Source organism: Spermophilus citellus, assembly GCF_964194105.1.
Source record: "Spermophilus citellus genome assembly, chromosome: X".
In the NCBI taxonomy this organism is placed as follows: Eukaryota; Metazoa; Chordata; class Mammalia; order Rodentia; family Sciuridae; genus Spermophilus; species Spermophilus citellus.
In genome coordinates, this window is record NC_138190.1 from 44,600,003 (window position 1) to 44,622,481 (window position 22,479).

Genomic DNA, 22,479 nt, shown 5'->3' on the forward strand with positions numbered 1-22,479 from the left:
TGCTAAGCCTCAGGCTAGCATCATTCTGAATGGAGAAAAATTGAAGGCATTCCCTCTCAAATCTGGAACAAGACAGGGATGCCCTCTCTCACCACTTCTGTTCAACATACTTCTCGAAACACTGGCCAGAGCAATTAGACAGATGAAAGAAATTAAAGGCATAAAAATAGGAAAAGAAGAATTTAAATTGTCACTATTTGCAGATGACATGATTCTATACCTAGCAGACCCCAAAGGGTCTACAAAGAAACTATTAGAGATAATAAATGAATTCAGCAAAGTGGCGGGATATAAAATCAACATGCATAAATCAAAGGCATTCCTGTATATCAGCAACAAATCCTCTGAAATGGAAATGAGGACAACCACTCCATTCACAATATCCTCAAAAAATAAAATAAAATACCTGGGAATCAACCTAACAAAAGAGATGAAAGACTTATACAATGAGAACTACAGAACCCTAAAGAGAGAAATAGAAGAAGATCTTAGAAGATGGAAAATATACCCTGTTCATGGATAGGCAGAACTAACATCATCAAAATGGCGATATTACCAAAAGTTCTCTATAGGTTTAATGCAATGCCAATCAAAATCCCAACAGCATTTCTTGTAGAAATAGATAAAGCAATCATGAAATTCATATGGAAAAATAAAAGACCAGAATAGCAAAAACAACTCTAAGCAGGAAGTGTGAATCAGGCGGTATAGCGATACCAGATTTCAAACTATACTACAGAGCAATAGTAACAAAAACAGTTTTGTACTGGTACCAAAACAGGCGGGTGGACCAGTGGTACAGAATAGAGGACACAGAAACCAATCCACAAAACTACAACTATCTTATATTTGATAAAGGGGCTAAAAACATGAAATGGAGAAAGGATAGCATCTTCAACAAATGGTGCTGGGAAAACTGGAAATCCATATGCAACAAAATGAAACTGAATCCCTTTCTCTCGCCATGCACAAAAGTTAACTCAAAATGGATCAAGGAGCTTGATATCAAATCAGAGACACTGCATCTGATAGAAGAAAAAGTTGGCTACGATCTACATACTGTGGGGTCGGGCTCCAAATTCCTCAATAGGACACCCATAGGACAAGAGTTAATAACAAGAATAAACAAATGGGACTTACTCAAACTAAAAAGGTTTTTCTCAACAAAAGAAACAATAAGAGACGTAAATAGGGAGCCTACATCCTGGGAACAAATCTTTACTCCTCACACTTCAGATAGAGCCCTAATATCCAGAGTATACAAAGAACTCAAAAAATTAAACAATAAGAAAACGAATAACCCAATCAACAAATGGGCCAAGGACCTGAACAGATGCTTCTCAGAGGAGGACATACAATCAATCAACAAGTACATGAAAAAATGCTCACCATCTCTAGCAGTCAGAGAAATGCAAATCAAAACCACCCTAAGATACCATCTCACTCCAGTAAGATTGGCAGCCATTCTGAAGTCAAACAACAAGTGCTGGCGAGGATGTGGGGAAAAGGGTACACTTGTACATTGCTGGTGGGACTGCAAATTGGTGAGGCCAATTTGGAAAGCAGTATGGAGATTTCTTGGAAAGCTGGGAATGGAACCATCATTTGACCCAGCTCTTCCCCTTCTTGGTCTATTCCCTAAAGACCTAAAAAGAGCATGCTACAGGGACACTGCTACATTGATGTTCATAGCAGCACAATTCACAATAGCAAGACTGTGGAACCAACCTAGATGCCCTTCAATAGACGAATGAATAAAAAAAATGTGGCATTTATACACAATGGAGTATTATTCTGCATTAAAAAATAACAAAATCATAGAATTTGCAGGGAAATAGATGGCATTAGAGCGGATTATGCTAAGTGAAGCTAGCCAATCCCTAAAAAACAAATGCCAAATGTCTTCTTTGATATAAGGAGAGTAACTAAGAACAGAGTTGGGAGGAAGAGCATGAGAAGAAGATTAACATTAAACAGGGGTGAGAGGTGGGAGGGAAAAGGAAAGAGAAGGGAAATTGCATGGAAATGGAAGGAGACCCTCATGGTTATACAAAATTACATACAAGAGGAAGTGAGGGGAAAGGGGGAAAAAAACAAGGGGGAGAAATGAATTGCAGTAGATAGGGTAGAGAGAGAAGATGGGAGGGGAGGGGATGGGGGATAGTAGAGGATAGGAAAGGCAGCAGAATACAACAGACACTGATACAGCAATATGTAAAACAGTGGATGTGTAACCGATGTGATGCTGCAGTCTGTATACGGGGTGAAAATGGGAGTTCATAACCCACTTGAATCAAATTGTGAAATATGATATGTCAAGAACTATGTAATGTTTTCAACAACCAACAATAAAAATTTTAAATAAATAAATAAATAAATTTCTACACTAACCATTCACATGTTTGTCGCTTTGTAATTAAACAAGTTGGTTGTTTTAGGAAAAAAATTACATATTATCTGGGGGTCAATGGAAATGTTTAAATATGTTAGCTTCTTAAATGTGTATTTCAAATTGCATTATGTAGCTTTCAGTGTGAAACATGACAAGACACGGAAGACCAAGAAATGCATCTAGAGGAAGACGAGATGAACAAGAATCTGCTCAGCTTGTTGAGCCTGTGGTCATGAATGCTTTCATATTCAATGTTATCTATTACCAGAAATTTATTTTTGAGAAGTTTTTGTTGATATTATAGATATATTGATAATATTCTTCCCTGTTGATAAGGAGTATCTATTGGTCTCATGAAGGAAGCATTGATCCAAGAGGATTATTTTCTGCTCTGGCCTGGATGGATGTTCTTACATTCCCAGGAAATATGCCTGATGACTTGTTTCTGATGCTTACTAATAGCAGATTGCATAATCCTTTCCAGCATTGGTTAAAATCCTTTACAAAATCCTTGCAGATAACTCCTGAGGGAGTGACTTCACTGTGGGAACAGGAGCTTTGCTAAAAATAAGTACATATAATTGAGCTGGGCACAGAGGCATATGACTGATATCCCAGCGACCAAGGAGACTGAGGAAGGAGTATTGCAGGTTGGAGGCCAGCCTCAGCAACTTAGTGAGACCATCAGCAAAATAATGAGACCCTTACCAAAAATTAAAAAGACTAGGGATATAGATCAGTGGTAAAGCAATTATGGGTTCAAACTCTAGTACTAAAAGTAAGTGAATCAAGACATAATAAATACAGAATCAGGTTGATAAAATGTCATTGTGATTACATACATCAATATATTAGGCATATTCATCAGCACTTGCATAATCAACAAAACTGTTCGCTTTTACACACATACTCCAAAAGGACCAGCAGTCTAGTTAGGAACTGTCTCAACAAGAGCCACCAAGGGAAGGTTGGGATATGACACCTGGTCAGGAGAGTAAAAGTGAAGGACAACCTGATGCTCAGATGATAGGAAATATAAGAAAAATGCCTGTAGGGTAAAGCATATGGTGTCTCCTGCATTATGACATCCTCAGTGACAGGAAGTAAGAAAATACTGGGAAAGGATTCCAAATATTTCCTGAAAGCTGATGGGGAAAGTGGAGAGAATAGATTGTAACTTCCTAATTTTCCTTGCTATAAAGAATGTTCCCTTCTCCTTTGAAACTTGCTTTGTGTCTTTGAAAACTTGCTGCCCAGGGCTGGGTGTACACTAGTAAATCTGAGGAAATGCTGTTCAGTTTAATCATAAAATCAGTTTTCTTAGTCACTGCATCCAAAATGAAGACACCTTTTTACACTACCATGCATAGAGGGTTCCAAGCTGACATCTTCTAACATAATAATATAATAAGGCCTGTCTACATGGGGACATTAAGTTATTTCCTACTGTTGAAAACCAAGGCAGAGATGTAGTGGCTGACCAAAGAACACTTGCCTGGTAGAGACAGAGCCTAACTTCAGTTTCAACATAGTATTTAGTATTTTCTCAGTATCTATCCTTTTGTAAGAAAACTGAACGGTTTTGCTTAAAATGCTTGTTGCTCAATTATTTGTGATGCCAAATCTCCCAATACTGACTTGGAAAGAGACAGTTCAAAGAGGAAGGATTCCAGTGAATGGTGACACCGTTTCTTTGATTGATGTTGTTTTACTGTAAGGTTGGTAAAAGCTGGATAATTCAGGATACTGGCATACAGGTTACTATATTAGTACATATTGAAGTGTCTTTGATTAGTATTTGAATATGTTTAGCACTACCAAAGCCAAAGTATACTAAGATTCATTAGATATTTATTCATTGCATCCATGAGAAAGTAAATTTGGTAGTTTTCCTATTTCTCCATCTTGCTAATGTCCCTCAAAAACCTATTTTTTTAAGGGTTTGGCCTGGAAGATGATCTCTAGGAACAGCCTCAGCCAAAGACTCGAGGTAAAAAAGGGGATGGTCTTGTCAGAGGGGTGTTGGTAAAACTCTGAGTCTACTCAGGTACCAGAAGGAGGTGTGTAATCCATTACGTTTCAAAATTATACATATTTGTTTTCCATGATATTTTATCCCTAATAACATAAGGATAACATTACCAGTATATTAACAACTTTTTCACATACAAAGGTTCTTTGAAAAGCATTTCAGACCCCAAATTCCTGACTTTCACATAAAAGACAAACTGTCCCTAACCCATATTGAGTTGTAGAGCATAAAAGTAATTACCAATTGTGAAATATGTCTTTATTAATGGGTAACAATTTTCAGATTGCTTTTATTATTTCTATTTTTAGCAACTAACAATACTAATATCAGGTCCTAGAAAATATACTGAGGCACTAAATAGAGTATCATACCAGCCCTAATCATTTGTGGAAATCTGGATGAGTCCTTATCTTCTAAACTGACATTCGCCCTTTTAAAAAACAGTAAATTTAAACCATGTATATTAGAATAATTTCTACTGATGATTATTTTTTTAGTATCGTGGTTTGTTTGGGGGCACTTTTCTCCCTTGTTTTTTCATGTTTTCTATGTGTCTTCCTTTCTTGCACTGTGGGTCTGAGATATTACAGTTTCTTCCCTAAATTCTTGTAGTACCCATGCAGATTGTTTGTACCTCACCTTGATGTTGGGCTTCCAGACCCTGCTGGTATCCCTCAATGAATGCTACTGCATCTTGGGTCTGGGTCCTGCATACGTTGGTGTGGGTGGATCTAGGCCACTGAGCTTGACCTCCCTCATAGTCTGCTGGTTGGAAGGAGCAGTCCTTCACTAGAAGCTAGGCTCTGGTGGGTGTCTGCCTTGCCGGGGGAGAGGTGAACCGGGCCTTCTGAGAGCATGGTTGCTGCGAGGGCTGGTGTGGGCTGTCTGGGCTGGATCTTGGCTCCCATGGTAATCTGCTGGTCAGAAGGGGTGGTCCTGCAGCAGAGGCTAGGCTCTAGCGAGTGTCTGCCCCACCAGGGAAGGGGCAGACCCACCCTTCTGTGCACCTGGGAACTACACAGGCCAGTATGGCTGGGTCTGGACCCTGATGATTATTTTTTAAATTTTTTTTTGTAGTTGAACATGATACCTTTATTTTATGTATTTATTTTAATTTGATGCTGAGGATTGAACCCAATGCCTCACATGTGTGAGGCAAGCGCTCTACCACTGAGCCACAACCCTAGCCCATGATGATTATTTTTATTGGTACTTTTATTTATATATAACAACAGCATTCATTTTGCATAATTAGAAAACCATAGACTATCATTTATTCTAATTTAGTACATAGTACTTCCGCTTTCCCTTCCCTCCTCTACTCACTGATCTTTTGCTATTTATGCATAGTTTTTTTTAAATAGTGTTGTGTAGGATGTACATATTAGTGAGATTTATTGTATTTAATTTATGTATTTAACATAGGAAGGTGAGGTCAGATTCATTCCACTGTCTTTCCCTATTGTATCCTACCTCTTTTCCTTTCATTACCCTTTCTCTAATCCACTGACATTTCTTTTATTCTTTATTTAACCCTTACCCTATTTTTAATCTAATTTATTTATATATGACAGCAGAATGCATTACAATTCATATTACACATATAGAGTGCAATTTTTCATATCTCTGGTTGTACACAGAGTCACACCATTTGTGTCTTCATACATGTACTTAATGATGTTCATCTAATTCCACTGTCATTCAGACCCCCATGCCCCCTCCCTTCTTCTCCCTCCCCTTTACTCTATCTAGAGTTGTATAATCCTCCCATGCTCCCCAAATCACATAAATTCATAAATCAGCATCCTTATATCAGAGAAAACATTTGGACTTTGGTTTTCTGGGATTGGCTTACTTCATTTAGCATTATATTTTCCAACTCCATCAATTTACCTGCAAATGCCATGATTTTATTCTCTTTTAATGCTGAATAGTATTCCATTGTGTATATATACCACAGTTTCTTTATCCATTCATCTACTGAAGGGCATCTAGGTTGGTTCCACAATTTAGCTATTGTGAATTGTTCTGCTATAAACATTGATGTGGATGTGTCCCAGTAGTATGCTGTTTTTAAGTCCTGTGGGTTAAAAAGGAGTAAGATAGCTCCGTCAAATGGTGGTTCCATTCCGGTTTTCCAAGGAATCTCCATACTGCTTTCCATATTGGCTGCACCAATTTGCAGTCCTCCCCACATCTTTGTCAACACTTTTTGTTGCTTGTATTCATAATAGCTGCCATTCGTACTGGAGTGAGATGGTATCTTAGGGTGGTTTTGATTTGCATTTCTCTGACTGCTAGAGATGGTGAGCATTTTTTCATGTACTTGTTGATTGATTGTATGTGCTCCTCTGAGAAGTGTCTGTTCAGGTCCTTGGCCCATTTGTTGATTGGGTTATTTGCTTTCTTACTGTTTAATTTTTTGAATTCTTCATATATTCTGGATATTAGGGCTCTATCTGAAGTGTGAGGAGTAAAAATTTGTTCCCATGATGTAGGCTCCCTATTTACCTCTCTTATTGTTTCTCTTGCTGAGAAAAAACTTTTTAGTTTAAGTAAGTCCCATTTGTTGATTCTTGTTATTAACTCTTGTGCTACGGGTGTCCTATTAAGGAATTTGGAGCCCGACCCCACAATATGTAGATCAGAGCCAACTTTTTCTTCTATCAGACGCAGAAGCTCTGATTTGATATCAAGCTCCTTGATCCATTTTGAGTTAACTTTTGTGCATGGCGAGAGAAAGGGATTCAGTTTCATTTTGTTGCATATGAATTTCCAGTTTTCCCAGCACCATTTGTTGAAGATGCTATCCTTCCTCCATTGCATGTTTTTAGCTCCTTTATCAAATATAAGATAGTTGTAATTTTTTGGATTAGTCTCTGTGTCCTCTATTCTGTACCATTGGTCCACCCACCTGTTTTGGTACCAGTACCAAAACTGTTTTTGTTACTATTGCTCTGTAGTATAGTTTAAAGTCTGTATTGCTATACCGCCTGATTTACACTTCCTGCTTAGAGTTGCTTTCACTATTCTGGGTCTTTTATTTTTCCATATGAATTTCATGATTGCTTTGTCTATTTCTACAAGAAATGCCGTTGGGATTTTGATTGGCATTGCATTAAACCTATAGAGAACTTTTGGTAATATTGCCATTTTGATGATGTTAGTTCTGCCTATCCATGAACAGGGTATATTTTTCCATCTTCTAAGATCTTCTTCTATTTCTCTCTTCAGGGTTCTGTAGTTTTCATTGTATAAATCTTTCACCTCTTTAGTTAGGTTGACTCCCAAGTATTTTATTTTTTTTTTGAGGATATTGTGAATGGCTTGGTTGTCCTCATTTCCATTTCAGAAGATTTGTCGCTGATATACAGAAATGCCTTTGATTTATGCATGTTGATTTTATATCCTGCCACTTTGCTGAATTCATTTATTAGTTCTAGTAGTTTCTTTGTAGACCCTTTTGGGTCTTCTATGTATAGAATCATGTCTCCCGCAGATAGTGATAATTTAAGTTCTTCTTTTCCTATTTTTATGCCTTTAATTTCTTTTGTCTGTCTAATTGCTCTGGCTAGTATTTCAAGAACTAAATTGAACAGAAGTGGTGAGAGAGGGAATTCCTGTCTTGTTCCAGATTTTAGAGGGAATGCCTTCAATTTTTCTCCATTCAAAATGATGCTAGTCTGAGGCTTAGCATAGATAGCTTTTACAATATTGAGGTATGTTCCTGTTATTCCTAGTTTTTCTAGAGTTTTGAACATAAAGGGATGCTGTACTTTGTCAAATGCTTTTTCTGCATCTATCGAGATGATCATATGGTTCTTATCTTTAAGTCTATTGATGTGGTGAATAACATTTATTGATTTCCATATATTGAACCAGCCTTGCATCCCAGGGATGAATCCTACTTGATCATGATGTATGATCTTTTTGATATGTTTCTGTATCTGATTTGCCAGAATTTTATTGAGGATTTTTGCATCTATGTTCATTAGAGATATTGGTCTGTAGTTTTCTTTCTTTGAGGTGTCTTTGTCTGGTTTCGGAATCAGGGTGATGTTGGCCTCATAGAATGAATTTGGAAGTTCTCCCTCTTTTTCTATTTTCTGAAATAGCTTGAAAAGTATTGGTATTAGTTCTTCTTTAAAGGTTTTGTAAAACTCTGCTGTATACCCATCCGGTCCTGGGCTTTTCTTAGTTGGTAGTCTTCTGATGGCTTCTTCTATTTCCTCAATTGATATTGGTCTGTTTAGGTTGTGTATATCTTCCTGACTCAATCTGGGCAGATCATATGGCTTAAGAAATTTATCGATGCCTTCACTATCTTCTATTTTATTGGAATATAGGGTTTCAAAATAATTTCTAATTATCTTCTGTATTTCTGTAGTGTCTGTTGTGATATTGCCTTTTTCATCCCGTATGCTAGTAATTTGAGTTCTCTCTCTTCTTCTCTTCGTTAGCGTGGATAAGGGTCTGTCAATCTTATTTATTTTTTCAAAGAACCAACTTTTAGTTTTGTCAATTTTTTCAATTGTTTCTTTTGTTTCAATTTCATTGATTTCAGCTCTGATTTTAATTATTTCTTGCCTTCTACTTCTTTTGCTGTTGTTTTGCTCTTCTTTTTCTAGGGATTTGAGATAAAGTGTGAGATCATTTATTTGTTGGTTTTTCTGTTTTTAAGGAATGAACTCCAAGCAATGAATTTTCCTCTTAGAACTGCTTTCATTGTGTCCCATAGATTCCGATATGTTGTGTCTGTGTTTTCATTTATCTCTAAGAATTTTTTAATTTCCTCCTTGATGTCTTCTGTAACCCATTGATCATTCAGTAACATATTGTTCATTCTCCAAGTGATGCAGTATTTTTCCTTCCTTCTTTTATCGTTGATTTCCAGTTTCATTCCATTATGATCAGATAGGATGCATGGTATTATCTGTACTCCTTTATATTTTCTAAGAGTTGCCCTGTGACATAATATATGATCTATTTTTGAGAAGGATCCATGTGCTGCTGAGAAAAAAGTGTAACTGCTTGATGTTGGGTGGTATATCTATATATGTCAATTAAGTCTAGGTTATTAATTATATTATTGAGCTCTATAGTTTCTTTATTCAACTTTTGTTTGGAAGATCTGTCCAGTGATGAGAGAAGTTTGTTGAAGTCTCCCATAATTATTGTATTGTGGTCTATTTGACTCTTGAACTTGAGAAGGGTTTGCTTGATGAACATAGCTGCACCATTGTTTGGGGCATATATATTTATGATTGTTATGTCTTGTTGGTGTATGGTTCCCTTGAGCAGTATGTAGTGTCCTTCTTTATCCCTTTTGATTAACTTTTGCTTGAAGTCTATTTTATTTGATATGAGTATGGACACTCCTGCTTGTTTCCAAGGTCTATATGAGTGATATGATTTTTCCCAACCTTTCACCTTCAGTCTTTGTATGTCTTTTCCTATCAAATGCATCTCCTGTAGGCAGCATATTGTTGAATCTTTTTTTATCCATTCTACTAGTCTGTGTCTCTTGATTGCTGAGTTTAAGCCATTAACATTTAGGGTTACTATTGAGATATGGTTTGTATTTCCAGCCATATTTGTTTATTTATGTTACTTAACATGATTTGTTTTTCCTCTTTGATAATTTTTTCCCTTTACTGTACTACCTCCCACTGTTGGTTTTCATTGTCATATTCTATTTCCTCTTCCTTTAATGTTTTCCCAAGGATGTTTTGAAGAGCTGGTTTTCTAGCTGCGAATTCTTTTAACTTTTGTTTATTGTGGAAGGTTTTAATTTCATCTTCCATCCTGAAGCTTAATTTCGCTGGATACACGATTCTTGGTTGGAACCCATTTTCTTTCAGTGTTTGAAATATGTTGTTCCAGGATCTTCTAGCTTTCAGAGTCTGTGTTGAAAGATCAGCTGTTATCCTGATTGGTTTACCCCAAAATGTAATCTGCTTCCTTTCTCTTGTAGCTTTTAAAATTCTCTCCTTATTCTGTATGTTGGGCATCTTCATTATAATGTGTCTTGGTGTGGATCTCTTATGATTTTGCACATTTGGCATCCTGTAGGCTTCTAGGATTTTTAATTCTGTTTCATTCTTCAAGTCTGGGAAGTTTTCTTGTATTATTTCATTGAACAGATCGCTCGTTCCTTTGGTTTGGACCTCTATATCTTCCTGTATCCCAATAACTCTTAAGTTTCTCTCTTTATGTTATCCCATATTTCTTGGATGTTCTTCTCATGGTTTCTTAATAGTCTCGCTGAGCTGTCTATGTTCTTTTCAAGTTGAAATACTTTGTCTTCATTGTCTGATGTTCTATCTTCTAAGTGTTCTACTCTGCTGGTAATACTCTCATTTGAGTTTTTAATTTGGTTTATTGCTTCCTGCATTTCTAGGATTTCTGTTTGTTTGTTTTTTACAACCTCTATCTCCCTGTATAGTTGATCTTTTGCTTCTTGGATTTTTTTATGTAATTCATTGTCAAAGTGATCTTTCATTGTCTGATTTTGTTGTCTAATGTCTTCCTTGGGACTCCAGATCATCTGAAGCATGTATATCCTGAATTCTTTATCTGACATTCCATCTGCTGCAGATATTACCTCTTCTAAAGTTGAGTTGACCTGCATTGCTTGTGGTCCTTTCTTTCCTTGTCTTTTCATACTGCTCACATTTCTTTCTGCTTGGTGAAACTGTTGTGTTATTGATTTCCCCCCTATATATTTTTATTGTTCTTGTATAATTGCAAAGTCTCTCTTTTGTGGAGAAAGACAATGTTAACAGTTCTCAATATCAATAGTACATCATCTAAGCACATTTTTTCTTATTACTACATTTATAGCTAGACTCTATGTCTACAAATGTTGGTTTCCATCATCGTTTACAAATACAGTCATTAGTTTCATGAAAGGCATACCGTTTCTAGTAGCTTGAAGAAAACTGAATTTCAGGTGTAGGGTGTTATGTTTAGGGGGAAAGGGGTGAGGGTAAGGGGTTAATCTAACTTAGTATCTTTGGAAAGCTCTAACCAAAAGGTGGGTAATTTATGGAAGAATGTATAGATTCAAATTTCTATCTGTATTTATAAGATTTCCCTACTTATAAATAGTAAAATTTAGGGGGTTGCAAGTGTGATAGAGGGAGTAAGAAGGAAAAAAACAAATTACAAGGAAAGAAAGAGAAAAAAGAGAGTGGGAAAAAGAAAATAAGAGAAAAAAGAAAAGAAATATAAAGGGCGGAGGGAGGTGGGGCATATGCAATTCCTCTATATTATATTATTCTGGTGATTCAGTTGTTAAAGACCTTTTTCATGCACAATTCTTGGTTTCACATATGTTGAGGTTGCGAGGACCAGAGGAGGAAGCATAGAGGAGACTGGATGAATGGATGAAAAGAGAGAGAGAAGAGAAAAAAAGAAAGAAAAAATGTCTCTCAAAACTTTGTTTTCTTTTCTTCCAGTTGGTGGCATTGTCTATTCCTAGCTTGAGTCTCTGGGTTCAGGGTGGTGGTGGTAGTCAGTGTGAGAGGACTTGAGCTTCCACCTATGGCCTCTCTACTCTTATTCTCTGAGATGTAAACCAGGTGCCTGATCCGCTGCAGAACTGCACTGGTAGCCACGCCCACCGGTTGGTGGGTTTTAAGGGTTGGTGGCATTTTCCAAGATGAGTTCCATCAGTTTTTCTTATAAGGTGTTTGATGAGGTGGGGGGTGTTGGGGAAACCTTATGTTTATCCAGAGCTCGGTCAGGTGACTGCACAGGCGGTGGCTGGGCCCCTCCTCCAGTTGGGGTGGTCTGTCTACTGCGCCGGCAGGCAGCTGTGCCCCCTCTCCGGGCTGTGTGGTCTGCCTACCATGCAGGCAGGAGGCGGGGCTGCTCCTCCAGTTGGGATGGTCTGTCTACCGCGGGGGGGGGGGGGGGGGGGGGGGGGGAGCTGTGCCCCCTCTCCCGGCCACGTGGTCTGCCTACCATGCGGGCTGGGGGCTGGGCTCCTCTTCCAGTTGGGATTGTCTGTCTACCGGGCAGGGGGACCGCTGGGCCCCTTCTCCTGGTCGCATGGTCTGGGCAATGATTTTCTCTGATTCAGTAGGCTTGCTCTTTATGCTCTCAATTGTTTCCTTTCCTGTGCAGAAGGTTTTTAACTTGACACCTTCCCACTTCTTTATTTTTTATTTGTTCTCTTTAGATATACATGATGTAGAGTGTATTTTGACATTTACAATCATTATATCTTGTTTTTGTTTGATTCCCTTAAGCAATATGAAGTGTCATTCTTTGCCTCTTCTGATTAATCTTGGCTTGAAGTCCACATTATCTAATATGAGAATAGCAATCTCTGCTTCTTTACCAGTCCCATGTGAATTACATGGGTTTTTTTTTTTCATCCTTTCGTGTTTATTCTGTGGATGTCTTTGTCTGTGAGGTCAGTCTCTTGCAGACAGCATATTGTTGGGCCTTGGTTTCTACTCCAATCTGCCAACTTTTGTCTTTTGGTTGAAGACACTGGACCATTTATATTCAATATTATTTTATTTGTGATTATGGTTCAGGCTGTGCACCAGTTTCGGGTGGGATCAGTTCCTTCCTACTGCATAGACACTGATAATTTTCTGCCAGCTCTCTATATTACTGGATATTTAAGCAGCTTCACTCTGGTACTGCTCCCTTGATCCCAGGGACCATCCCTAGGCTCCCCATTGTGCCTCCCCCCAAGTCAGTGGTTGCGGCCTGGTGAATTTACTCTCCTCTGTTTGAGGCCAAAGCTGCTTCATTGCCATCTGTCTGAATCAATCAAGTGATCTATGCACAGAACTTTCCACCCTTGCCTGGGTTGCAGTGGCTGAGCATGCTTAGGCACAGTTCCTGGCACAGGTCCTCACCAGCCAGTTCCCCTTGGTCATGGTGAGGGAAGGGGGTTTTGATGATTTATAGCTAATATTGGTCCTTCTAGAAGTTCTTCCTGTCCAGATTCTTAAGAGTTGCTACTGCAGAATATTTCCCTCTGGTTTAATTTGTAGCTAGCTGTCTGAGTATGGGAAGACACCAAGCTGATTTAAGAGAGTGACTGGTTGACTGATGGCTCCATAAGATAGCTGTGGACTCCAGCTTAGTTTTCTTTTCACAATTTGGTTTTATGCTGTTTGCTCTGTTTTTGTACCCTGCTGTGACTATCGACCTTTAAATTTTGTCTTTCTAAATGTTTTTAAGTGTGTGAGCCTAAGAGAATTTCTGCTCCCCTCTTTCTTTCTCTGTTGCCTCTCCCCCTTGCCATCCCCAGATTCATGTTGGGGGTTAGGGGACTCATGAGTTTATTTTCTACTCTAGTAATCTATGTTTCAGTCTCTCCAGGTCTCAGACTTTGTAATATTGAATCTTAGAGCATTTATTTTATCACACACCTCTCAATTCTGCTTCTCCTTCGTTGCCCCCTTTCTATGTTGTGATGAGACCAGGATTCGCTGCCTAGCTCACTTCTGCCATCTTGCCTACCATTGATGATTGCATTCTCTGCTTCTGTTAGATATAAATTGGAGAGGTATTCTGTTTTTCATGATTTATTAATCAGGAAATTTGTACTTGAATGAAATTATAATTTTCGAATACCAATTTCATCAATACTAAGCAAATGAGGATATACTCTGCTTGTTGTTTCCTTTTTTCTGTATGGAGACTTAATTCCTATTCTAAGAGTCTGAGAATTCTGAATTAGCTGGCTATTAGGGAATAATGTCATTTTTACCCCTTTTCCCAGTGAAGCCTGGAGTGACAGAATAGTAAAACTATAATCAGCAGTGTAGTTCCTAGTTTTTGTGATGTATGAAGCAGGGAGAGTTTATATAGATCAGAAGCACTCATTGTGAGTGTGAGGAAGATGCCTGTGTTATGCAAATTCTTGCCCCTCTCTCAGACTTCATGAAGTAATGTTTATGTTTCTTCTCTTCTCTGTTCTTTTGTCTGTCCCTCCCTTCCTTCCTTTTTCCTTCTTTATTTCTTTCTCTTCTTTCAGCAACTGAGCAGGATTTTTTTTTTCTTGGCAGTAATGGGGACTTAACCCAGGATTACTCTACCACTGAGGTACATCCTTGGTCCTGTTCATTTTTAATTTTGAGAAAGGGTCTGGATGAGTAGCCTACCCTTGAAATTGTGATCCTCCTGCTTCAGCTTCCATATAGCTGGGGTTACATATGTGTGTCACCAACTTCCTGGCCCTGATGATAAATTTATTCACTTCAGAAACATAAGTAGACTGAGTCTGCTGTGTCTGCATCACTGTAGTATGCTGTTTTTAGTTATTTTGGATAAACACTGAGGAGTGGGATAGCTGAGTCATATCGTGGTTCCATTACTAGTGTTTGAGAACACTCCATCATTCTTTCCAGAATGGTTGTACAAATTTACAGTCCCATCAACAATGTATAAATGTACGTTTTCCCTACTTCTTCACTAGAATACTATTATTTCTATTTCTGATAATTGCCATTCTTACTGCAGTAAGATGAAATCTTAGTGTAGTTTTGATTTGCATTTTCCTAATTGCTTGTGATGTTGAAAAATATTTTGTATATTTGTTGGTCATTTGAATTTCTTCCTTTGGGAAGTGTTTGTTTAGATCTTTTTATGTATTCATTTAGTAATTTAGTTTTTGTTTTTTGGTTTTTTTTTTAGTTTTTTCTATATTGTAGATATTAACTATTTTAGTTCCCTTTTTTTGCTGTTGCCACTAAAAGACCTGACCAGAACAACTGTAGAGGAGGAAAAATTTATTTAGGGGCTCACAGTTTCAGAGATCTCAGTCCATAGAAGGCCCATTCCTTGGGGCTTAAGGTGAGGCAGAACATCACGGCAGAACAGTGCGGCAGAGGAAGGCAGCTCCCATATGATCAGCAAGCAGAGTCTCCACTATCCTGATACAAAACATACACTCCAAAGCCATGGCCCCTATGCCCACCTCCTCCAGCCACATCCTACCTGCCTTCAATTACCACTCAGTTAATCCCTATGGGGATTAATTCACTGATTGGGTTAAGGCTCTCATAACACAATAATTTCTCTTCTAAACCTTCTTGCAGTGTCTAATACATGAGCTTTGGGGAGACACCTCACATCCAAACAATAAAATTAACCAAGTGTCTGAGGTGTAGGTTACAAAGATCCACTCATATTCCATAGGTTCTCTCTTCATGCTCTTAATTGTTTCCTTTCCTGTGCAGAAGTTTTTAAATTTGATGGTGTACCACTTATTTCTTGCACTTTAGGTGTCATTTTAAGGAAGTGGGTGACTGCCAATATGTTGGATTGTTGAGCCTACAATTATTTTCTTCTAGCATTTGTAGAATGTTTTTTCAAAGCCTTCCATTTCTTTCATAGTAAATACTTCTAAACTTGTTGACTGGTGTTGTATGTGTTGAATTTAGTAGTAGTTTGATGGGTTTGTAAAAAAAGAAATATGTGTGTATATTTTGTTTCAACTAAAAGGCTTTGTTTTGCTCTTGAATGGGTTTCTCAAAATGTGGCACACTGACTTCATATGGTGTCTATGATGAAAACATTGGGACAAAAACTACCATTTAAAAAATCTATTACTAATGCACTTACTTTACTCTGCTTTAGAAAAATATAACTAATATACTGAAGCCATTTGGAATATTTGTGGAGACAAAGAAAGAACTGTTGCATTGTAAAAATGTTAAAACATGTCCTGCGAACACTTCTGCTGTATCTTCAGAATTTAATAAGTGGCACCTAGAGAGAAGCAACAAACCCTTTTTCTCTCCATAAACACTCACCCTATCATCACATGTCATGCAGAAGACCTTCCTACTGCCTGTTCCAAACATATACCCCTATTACTCTGAACAATGCAAGAATTACATCTCAGAGCCCCCATTGACATGCAGAAAGGCAATCCCAAAACAAATATGTTCTACTGAGTATCCACACACATTCTTAAGTGATGTTCCAAGCTATAAATAGTAATTATTTCTCCCTCTGATAATATTTTAAAAACATGACCTGTTCCAAAAGATCTCAAAACCTCAAATTCAAATAAAAAAGGAGACAAAGGATAGGGTATCCCAATGTGCCACCAATTACATATGAAAACCCTAGGCCACAGAACTGGATGAAAGAATTACATAATAGGGAAAAGGGGAAAGTAGTCTATGCAGCTGGATGTAGTAATGTTACTTGTGTTTTGCCCACACACTCTTCTTACTGGCTGTGGCATGCAGCAGTCAGGGACTTCCATCCTGGTTCTGGCACATGTCCTGGTGGGAAATGGACTTATATCTTTGGGTCTGTGTCCCCAACTATAAAATAGAAATTGCAATATTTCCCCTAAGTGAGTGTTTTGGGAAATGTATGAGACAACATACAAAATAAGTAAATTGTCAGTGGATTGTGTTTGGTAGTTATATTCCATTTTTTATTTCAAATTTCCCAGTTGTTTTATAAATTTATTTTATTTCACTTTTTTTTGCAGTACTAGGGATTGAACACAGGTATGTACTACCACCAAGTGATATCCTTAGCCCTCTTGCTTTTGTAAATTTTTAAATGATCTTGCTAAGTTGGGAAGGCTGATTTGGAACTTGTGAACCTCCTGCCTCAGTTTCACCTTGATGTGATGTTAAGATGGGACCATCATGCCTGACTGTAAATTTTCAATTTTTAGGTTATCTTATTTATATTACATCTAGCAAGTGATACTGATTTTGACTTCAAATAGGGATATCAGCTACTTTTTAAAAATTTATTTATTTTTATGTGGTGCTGAAGATCAAACCCACTACTTCACACGTGTAAGGCAAGCACTCTACCACTGAACCCCAACCCCAACCCCCAGATTACCTTTTTAAATGAATTTGAGTTCAGAAAGTTATTTGATTTACATAATCATTATAATGAAGTGTTGGTGTTAGAAAATGGCATCTAAAGTTGGTTTGTGAAAAAACACAGGTCTGACAAGGCAAACCCTAAGCTGTGTTATATGCCAAAAACTACCCCATACTTAGTGTGAAACTAGAAAAATTAACATAATGTTAATGGTTAAATAATGGTAAAGCAATTCTTCACAACACCATAGGTTGCCTCTAACTTGTCAATCAGTCTCTAACAAGCTCTGTGATGGCTAAGATGGCCTTGAGGATCACTAGTACAATTGGATGTTTGACTTGTGACACATTCGTGCATGGGGCCAGTAAGAAGACAATGAAACCAAATGGATCCAAACAGCTCTACAGTGCAGATGAAGCAAAAAAGCAAGATGAGCATTGAGTCAGCTTCATATGTTTCATCCCTCAGTTGGACACTGAAGTGGAGGTGCTCTGTGATAGATAGCACTTGCAATGGGTCACTGAACTGGTGAGGAACCCCTGGCCATACCCCAATGCAATAAGCAAGTTTAATACCTCACTGCTGTACCTTAGGGCAGAGAAAGGATGAATGTGCTCCACTGGATCTAGTGTGATGGATGAATAATGCCCCTGTGTCAGCCTCCAGAAAGATTATGTGAGTGCAAAAATGCACCTTGCTGTCTTAGTCCCTTGCCTCAGAACTGTGAGAAAATGAATTTCCAATGTTTAAGCTATGCATCTGTGCTACTCTTTCATAGCAGCCTTAGCAAAGTAATGCATATACTTCAGTGCTGTGGAGGAAGCAAGCATTACTGTATGTATTCTATATGCTCATACTCATACTCTTACTACTGACATAACACCATGTAATAGTGAAGTTATCTGAACACCTAAGCACTGAAGAGAATACTCTAAACCTTCTAAATTATTTTATGTTAAATCTGTGGCCATGAAAGAGTTGCTTCTTATTTTCACCCTCATCCTACATACACAAACACAATATTATTCTAACATGCTAGAAATTCTACCCTGTTCAATTAAATTTCGCTAAACACATAGGACCCCCAAAGTCTGACATCACTGAGAGCTCTCTAGGAAGCAGTGCCACTGAAACTATCATACATTGCTTTCACAGGGGACAGAAAAATGATAATCACTTTGGAAAACAGCTTGGCAGTTTCTTATAAAATGAAATATGTACTTTCTATATGACCCAGAAATCCCACTGTAAAATAATTATCTGAGAGAATAAAAAGCTATGCTAATATTCCGGGGCATGGCTCAGTGGCAGAGTACATGGTTACCATAGACGGACCCTGGATTTGATCCCCAACCCAACAAACATCAAAAAAGTTCATGTTCACTCCAAGCCTATTGATGAGTATTTATGATGAACTTATTAATAATTACCAATGCCTGAAAAGAACTGAAATGCCCTTCAATTGGAAAATGGATGAAAGAACTGTTCTTTCTGTGCCCATACATTTAAATACTACTGAGCAATAAATAGGAAGAAATTACTGATATACACAAGAACATGGCTGTGCAGGTCACGGTAGCTTAGGCCTATAATTCCAGTGGCTTGGCAGGCTGAGGCAGAAGGATCACGAGTTCAAAGCCAGCCTCGGCAACAGTGAGGTGTTAAGCAATTCAGTGAGATGCTGTTTCTAAAATAGAGCTGAGGAAGTGGCTCAGTAGGCAAGTGCCCCTAAGTTCAATCCCTGGGGGGGAGGAGGAGGAGGAGGAGGAGGAGGAGGAGGAGGAGGAGGAGGAGGAGGAGGAGGAGGAGAACATGGCAGAATATCAAATGTCTTAAATCTAGTGAAAGAAGTTTTACTCACAATTTGCATACTATGTGATTTAATTTATATGCATGTCCCTCATGGAGTCACAGTCTAATGGTAAATTACTGAGTAAACTGAGACACAGCCCACTGAGGTAGAAATAGCTAGGTCTTGGAATGTGGGGATGGAGTTGGAGAGAGGGCATAGAAAAACTCCTCTGACTGAGCAGCAAGGTTGCAAACAGACATACATCACAAAAGCTTAACACAGTTTCCAATTTCTCATGATGGAATTCATGTCTCAGTGAATTAAGGTATTACCTGATGGCATTTCTGTACTTTCCCCTAAAGCCTTGGGGTATGCCACCAGTGTCTGCTGGGACACCATAGCTTTGTAGGTAGCTTGACATCAAGAAGTATTCGACTTCAATTTCAGCACTGGGAACCACATTAAAATGCTTTAATTAAATCCATGAATTTAAATGTATAGAACATTTATGATACTTCTACGTGTAAAAGTCTGGAAAACTCTCCTGTAACCCTCATACAAGAAAACACAAGCATTTGTCTGTAACCTTCCATATATGCCTTAATGGCTTATACAAGGGGGAAAAGGTCATTTAGACACATATCATAAGTAATCTAAATATTATACAGATATACACAGAAACATCATATTTAGATCCATGTATACTCCTATGCAATGTACAACTTAACTGCAAATGTGAACCAGTAGTGTAAGGCAATTATTTTGTGCTATACAACATAATGCTTAAAAGAAGGCAGAGCACATCAACCTTTATACCAGCATGATTTACAATAGCCAAGCTATTGTAAATACGTGCCCTTCAACAGATGAATAAAGAAAATGTGGTATGTATACACGATAAAATATTACTCAGCATAAGGAAGAATGAAATTAAGGCATTTGCTTGTAAATGGATGGAACTGGAGACTGTCATGCTAAGTGAAATAAGACAGACTCAGATAGTCAAACATTGAAAATTTTCTCTGATATGCAGAAGCTAGTCCAAAATAAGTGGGAAGAAAAAGAGAGAGAAAGGAAGTGAAAAGTTGGGTTCCAGCAAACTAGAAGATCTGTAGACCAGATCAAGGAGATTGAGGGAGAGGAAGGAGAGAGGGATGGAATAAGGGAAGAACAGCGGAATGTATCTAACCTAACTTTCCTATGTACATATTATACCACAGTGATCTCACCATCACATGTATCCACAAGACATTAACTAAAAAGAAAGAGAGAAATAAAAGTAAATAGTAGGGACTGGGGATGTGGCTCAAGCAGTAGCGTGCTTGCCTGGCATGCGCAGGGCGCTGGGTTCAATCCTCAGCACCACATAAAAATAAAATAAAGATGTTGTGTCCACCAAAAACTATATATATATATATATATATATATATATATATATATATATAAATTCTCTCTCTTAAAGTAAATAGCAGAAAGATCAATAGAGTAGTTGGGAAGGGAATAGTGGGGAGGGAGGAGAGGAGGGGAATGAAGAAATACTGGGGATTGAATTAGAGAAAATTATATTTCATGACTTTAAGGAATACTGAGGACTGAATTAGAGCAAATTATATTTCATGACTTTATAATTAGGTCAGATTGAATCCTGATATTATAGATAGCTAATAGGTGGGGAGGGGGGAAGAGAGAGATGCAGACTATACCAGAAACTGTGCCAGACCTTACCATCTGGTTCTGTGATCCCCTTTGTTATGAAGTTATTCCTGGAGGAAAGATGTCAATTTCCCTCCCCCAAACAGTGAATAATTTTAAAAGCATTAGTTCTGAATGCAGAAACCATAGTTATCCAGTCATCTAGGTAAGGAGCTAGTCAAAGAGACTACTGGCCTTAATGCTGCTGAGAAGGAGAGAACTTCCTGGATGATTTTTTGTTCTCAGAGTCAAATCCTTGCACCATTCATCCAAAAAGGATGTTGTGAAAAACATTCAATCCATCAATCCTCAAATGCTATCAAATGTTGTTTACTTCAGGCAAATCTTCACTTTGCTGAGGGGAGTTTTCCCCTTCCTCATGGCCTTCTGGATGTTGGCTTTCAGATGAAGAGGTCTCTGCTCTGTCAGATGTCTCGCCACTTGAGTGGTTCTGCTCCATTTCACACAAGTACACGTCGATGGGTCCTCTGGTGCTCCTTACGTGAACTGTGAGACTGTCCTCTCCCGGAGCTAAAACATCCAGCGTGGTTGCCTCTGGAGCTCTGACGGCAATGACAATCTGTTCATGAAAGTCTTCAATGCTGTGGACATCCTGATACGTCACATAGGCCAAACTTTCATTTGTTTTGTCATCCGTTAACTCAAACAACTGCTGAGCACAATCCTTAATCAACTCATCCAAAGCACCTTCCATTGCTGCTAAGTTTGCAAGCTCCTCCTGCAGCTTCTGTTTCTGGGTTAGTGCCTCGGAGTTGCTAAGGTCAGATCCTGTCCATCGAACGTGGTTCCTGGATTTTTTTTCCACGAAGTCAATTCCATTCAAGACTCCCGTAATGTCATAGAGTCTGCGTTTCGGTACTCCCAGGGTTGTCGCAGCCTTGTTTAAGTCCAGGATGCCCCCAGGAGCGGATTTGATGAGATCCGTAAATCTTTTAGTTAAACAAACCAGTGACACATTAAAACGAGGTTTCTTCCCTTTTAGAGCTCTACTCCCGGAGGCATTTTGGACATTGCCTTCTAAATTCCTCCGTATTTTTGACGGTGGCAGGATCTCCACGTTGTTGGGACGGCAAAGCATCTCCACAGCGCTGTCCATGGGGGCAGTGTCCTCACCAGCCGCTGCTGACTGGAGCTGCTGCGCTGCAGACCCGCACCTCGTGCACCAGGAGCTTCGCCACTGCTCAGGCCTGCTCCAGCGCCACCCCCACACGCTGGTTTGGCTTCCGGGTGCCCAGCACATGGTCCACCCTTGGTCCGCTCACAGCGCCCCCTAGTCCTGCCGCCCTGCACCACCTTGCAAGATCCTGTCACCCTGTGGTCCACTAGGGGCGAGCTCCTGCTGCCAGCGCAAGGGGAGGCGGTGACCACAGGCGCGCACACACAGGGCCCGCCATCAACAGTTTGAAAATTGACAATAGAAACAGAATACAACTAATATACACAATTCAGTGGCACACACACACCATTCTTGAGTGATATCATCTGATCACTTAAGATCTGATGATCTCCTTGGGGTTGTGGCTCAGTGGTAGAGTGCTTGCCTGGAACTTGAGAGGCACGGGTTTGATCCTCAGCACCACATAAAACTAAATAAAATAAAGCTACAGTGTCTAAAAAATAAAGCTACAACTAAAAAAAAAAAAGATCTGATGTTCTCTCGTTCATACGTTATCTCGTTCATTTCGCAATGCACTTAGTGGAAGCACTGCAACTGCT

General features: G+C 38.7%; 1 protein-coding gene across 1 annotated transcript; it reads right to left on the reverse strand.

The window, feature by feature from the left end:
- Positions 1-21,061: 21,061 nt before the first annotated feature.
- LOC308639416 (transcription factor E2F6-like) lies at positions 21,062-22,003 on the reverse strand (the record flags this gene model as incomplete). The annotated part of the gene is made up of 1 exon (XM_081277678.1): positions 21,062-22,003. The coding sequence occupies one exon, from the start codon at positions 22,001-22,003 to the stop codon at positions 21,062-21,064; it is 942 nt and encodes a 313-aa protein (XP_081133804.1).
- Between the last annotated feature and the right edge of the window lie 476 nt (positions 22,004-22,479).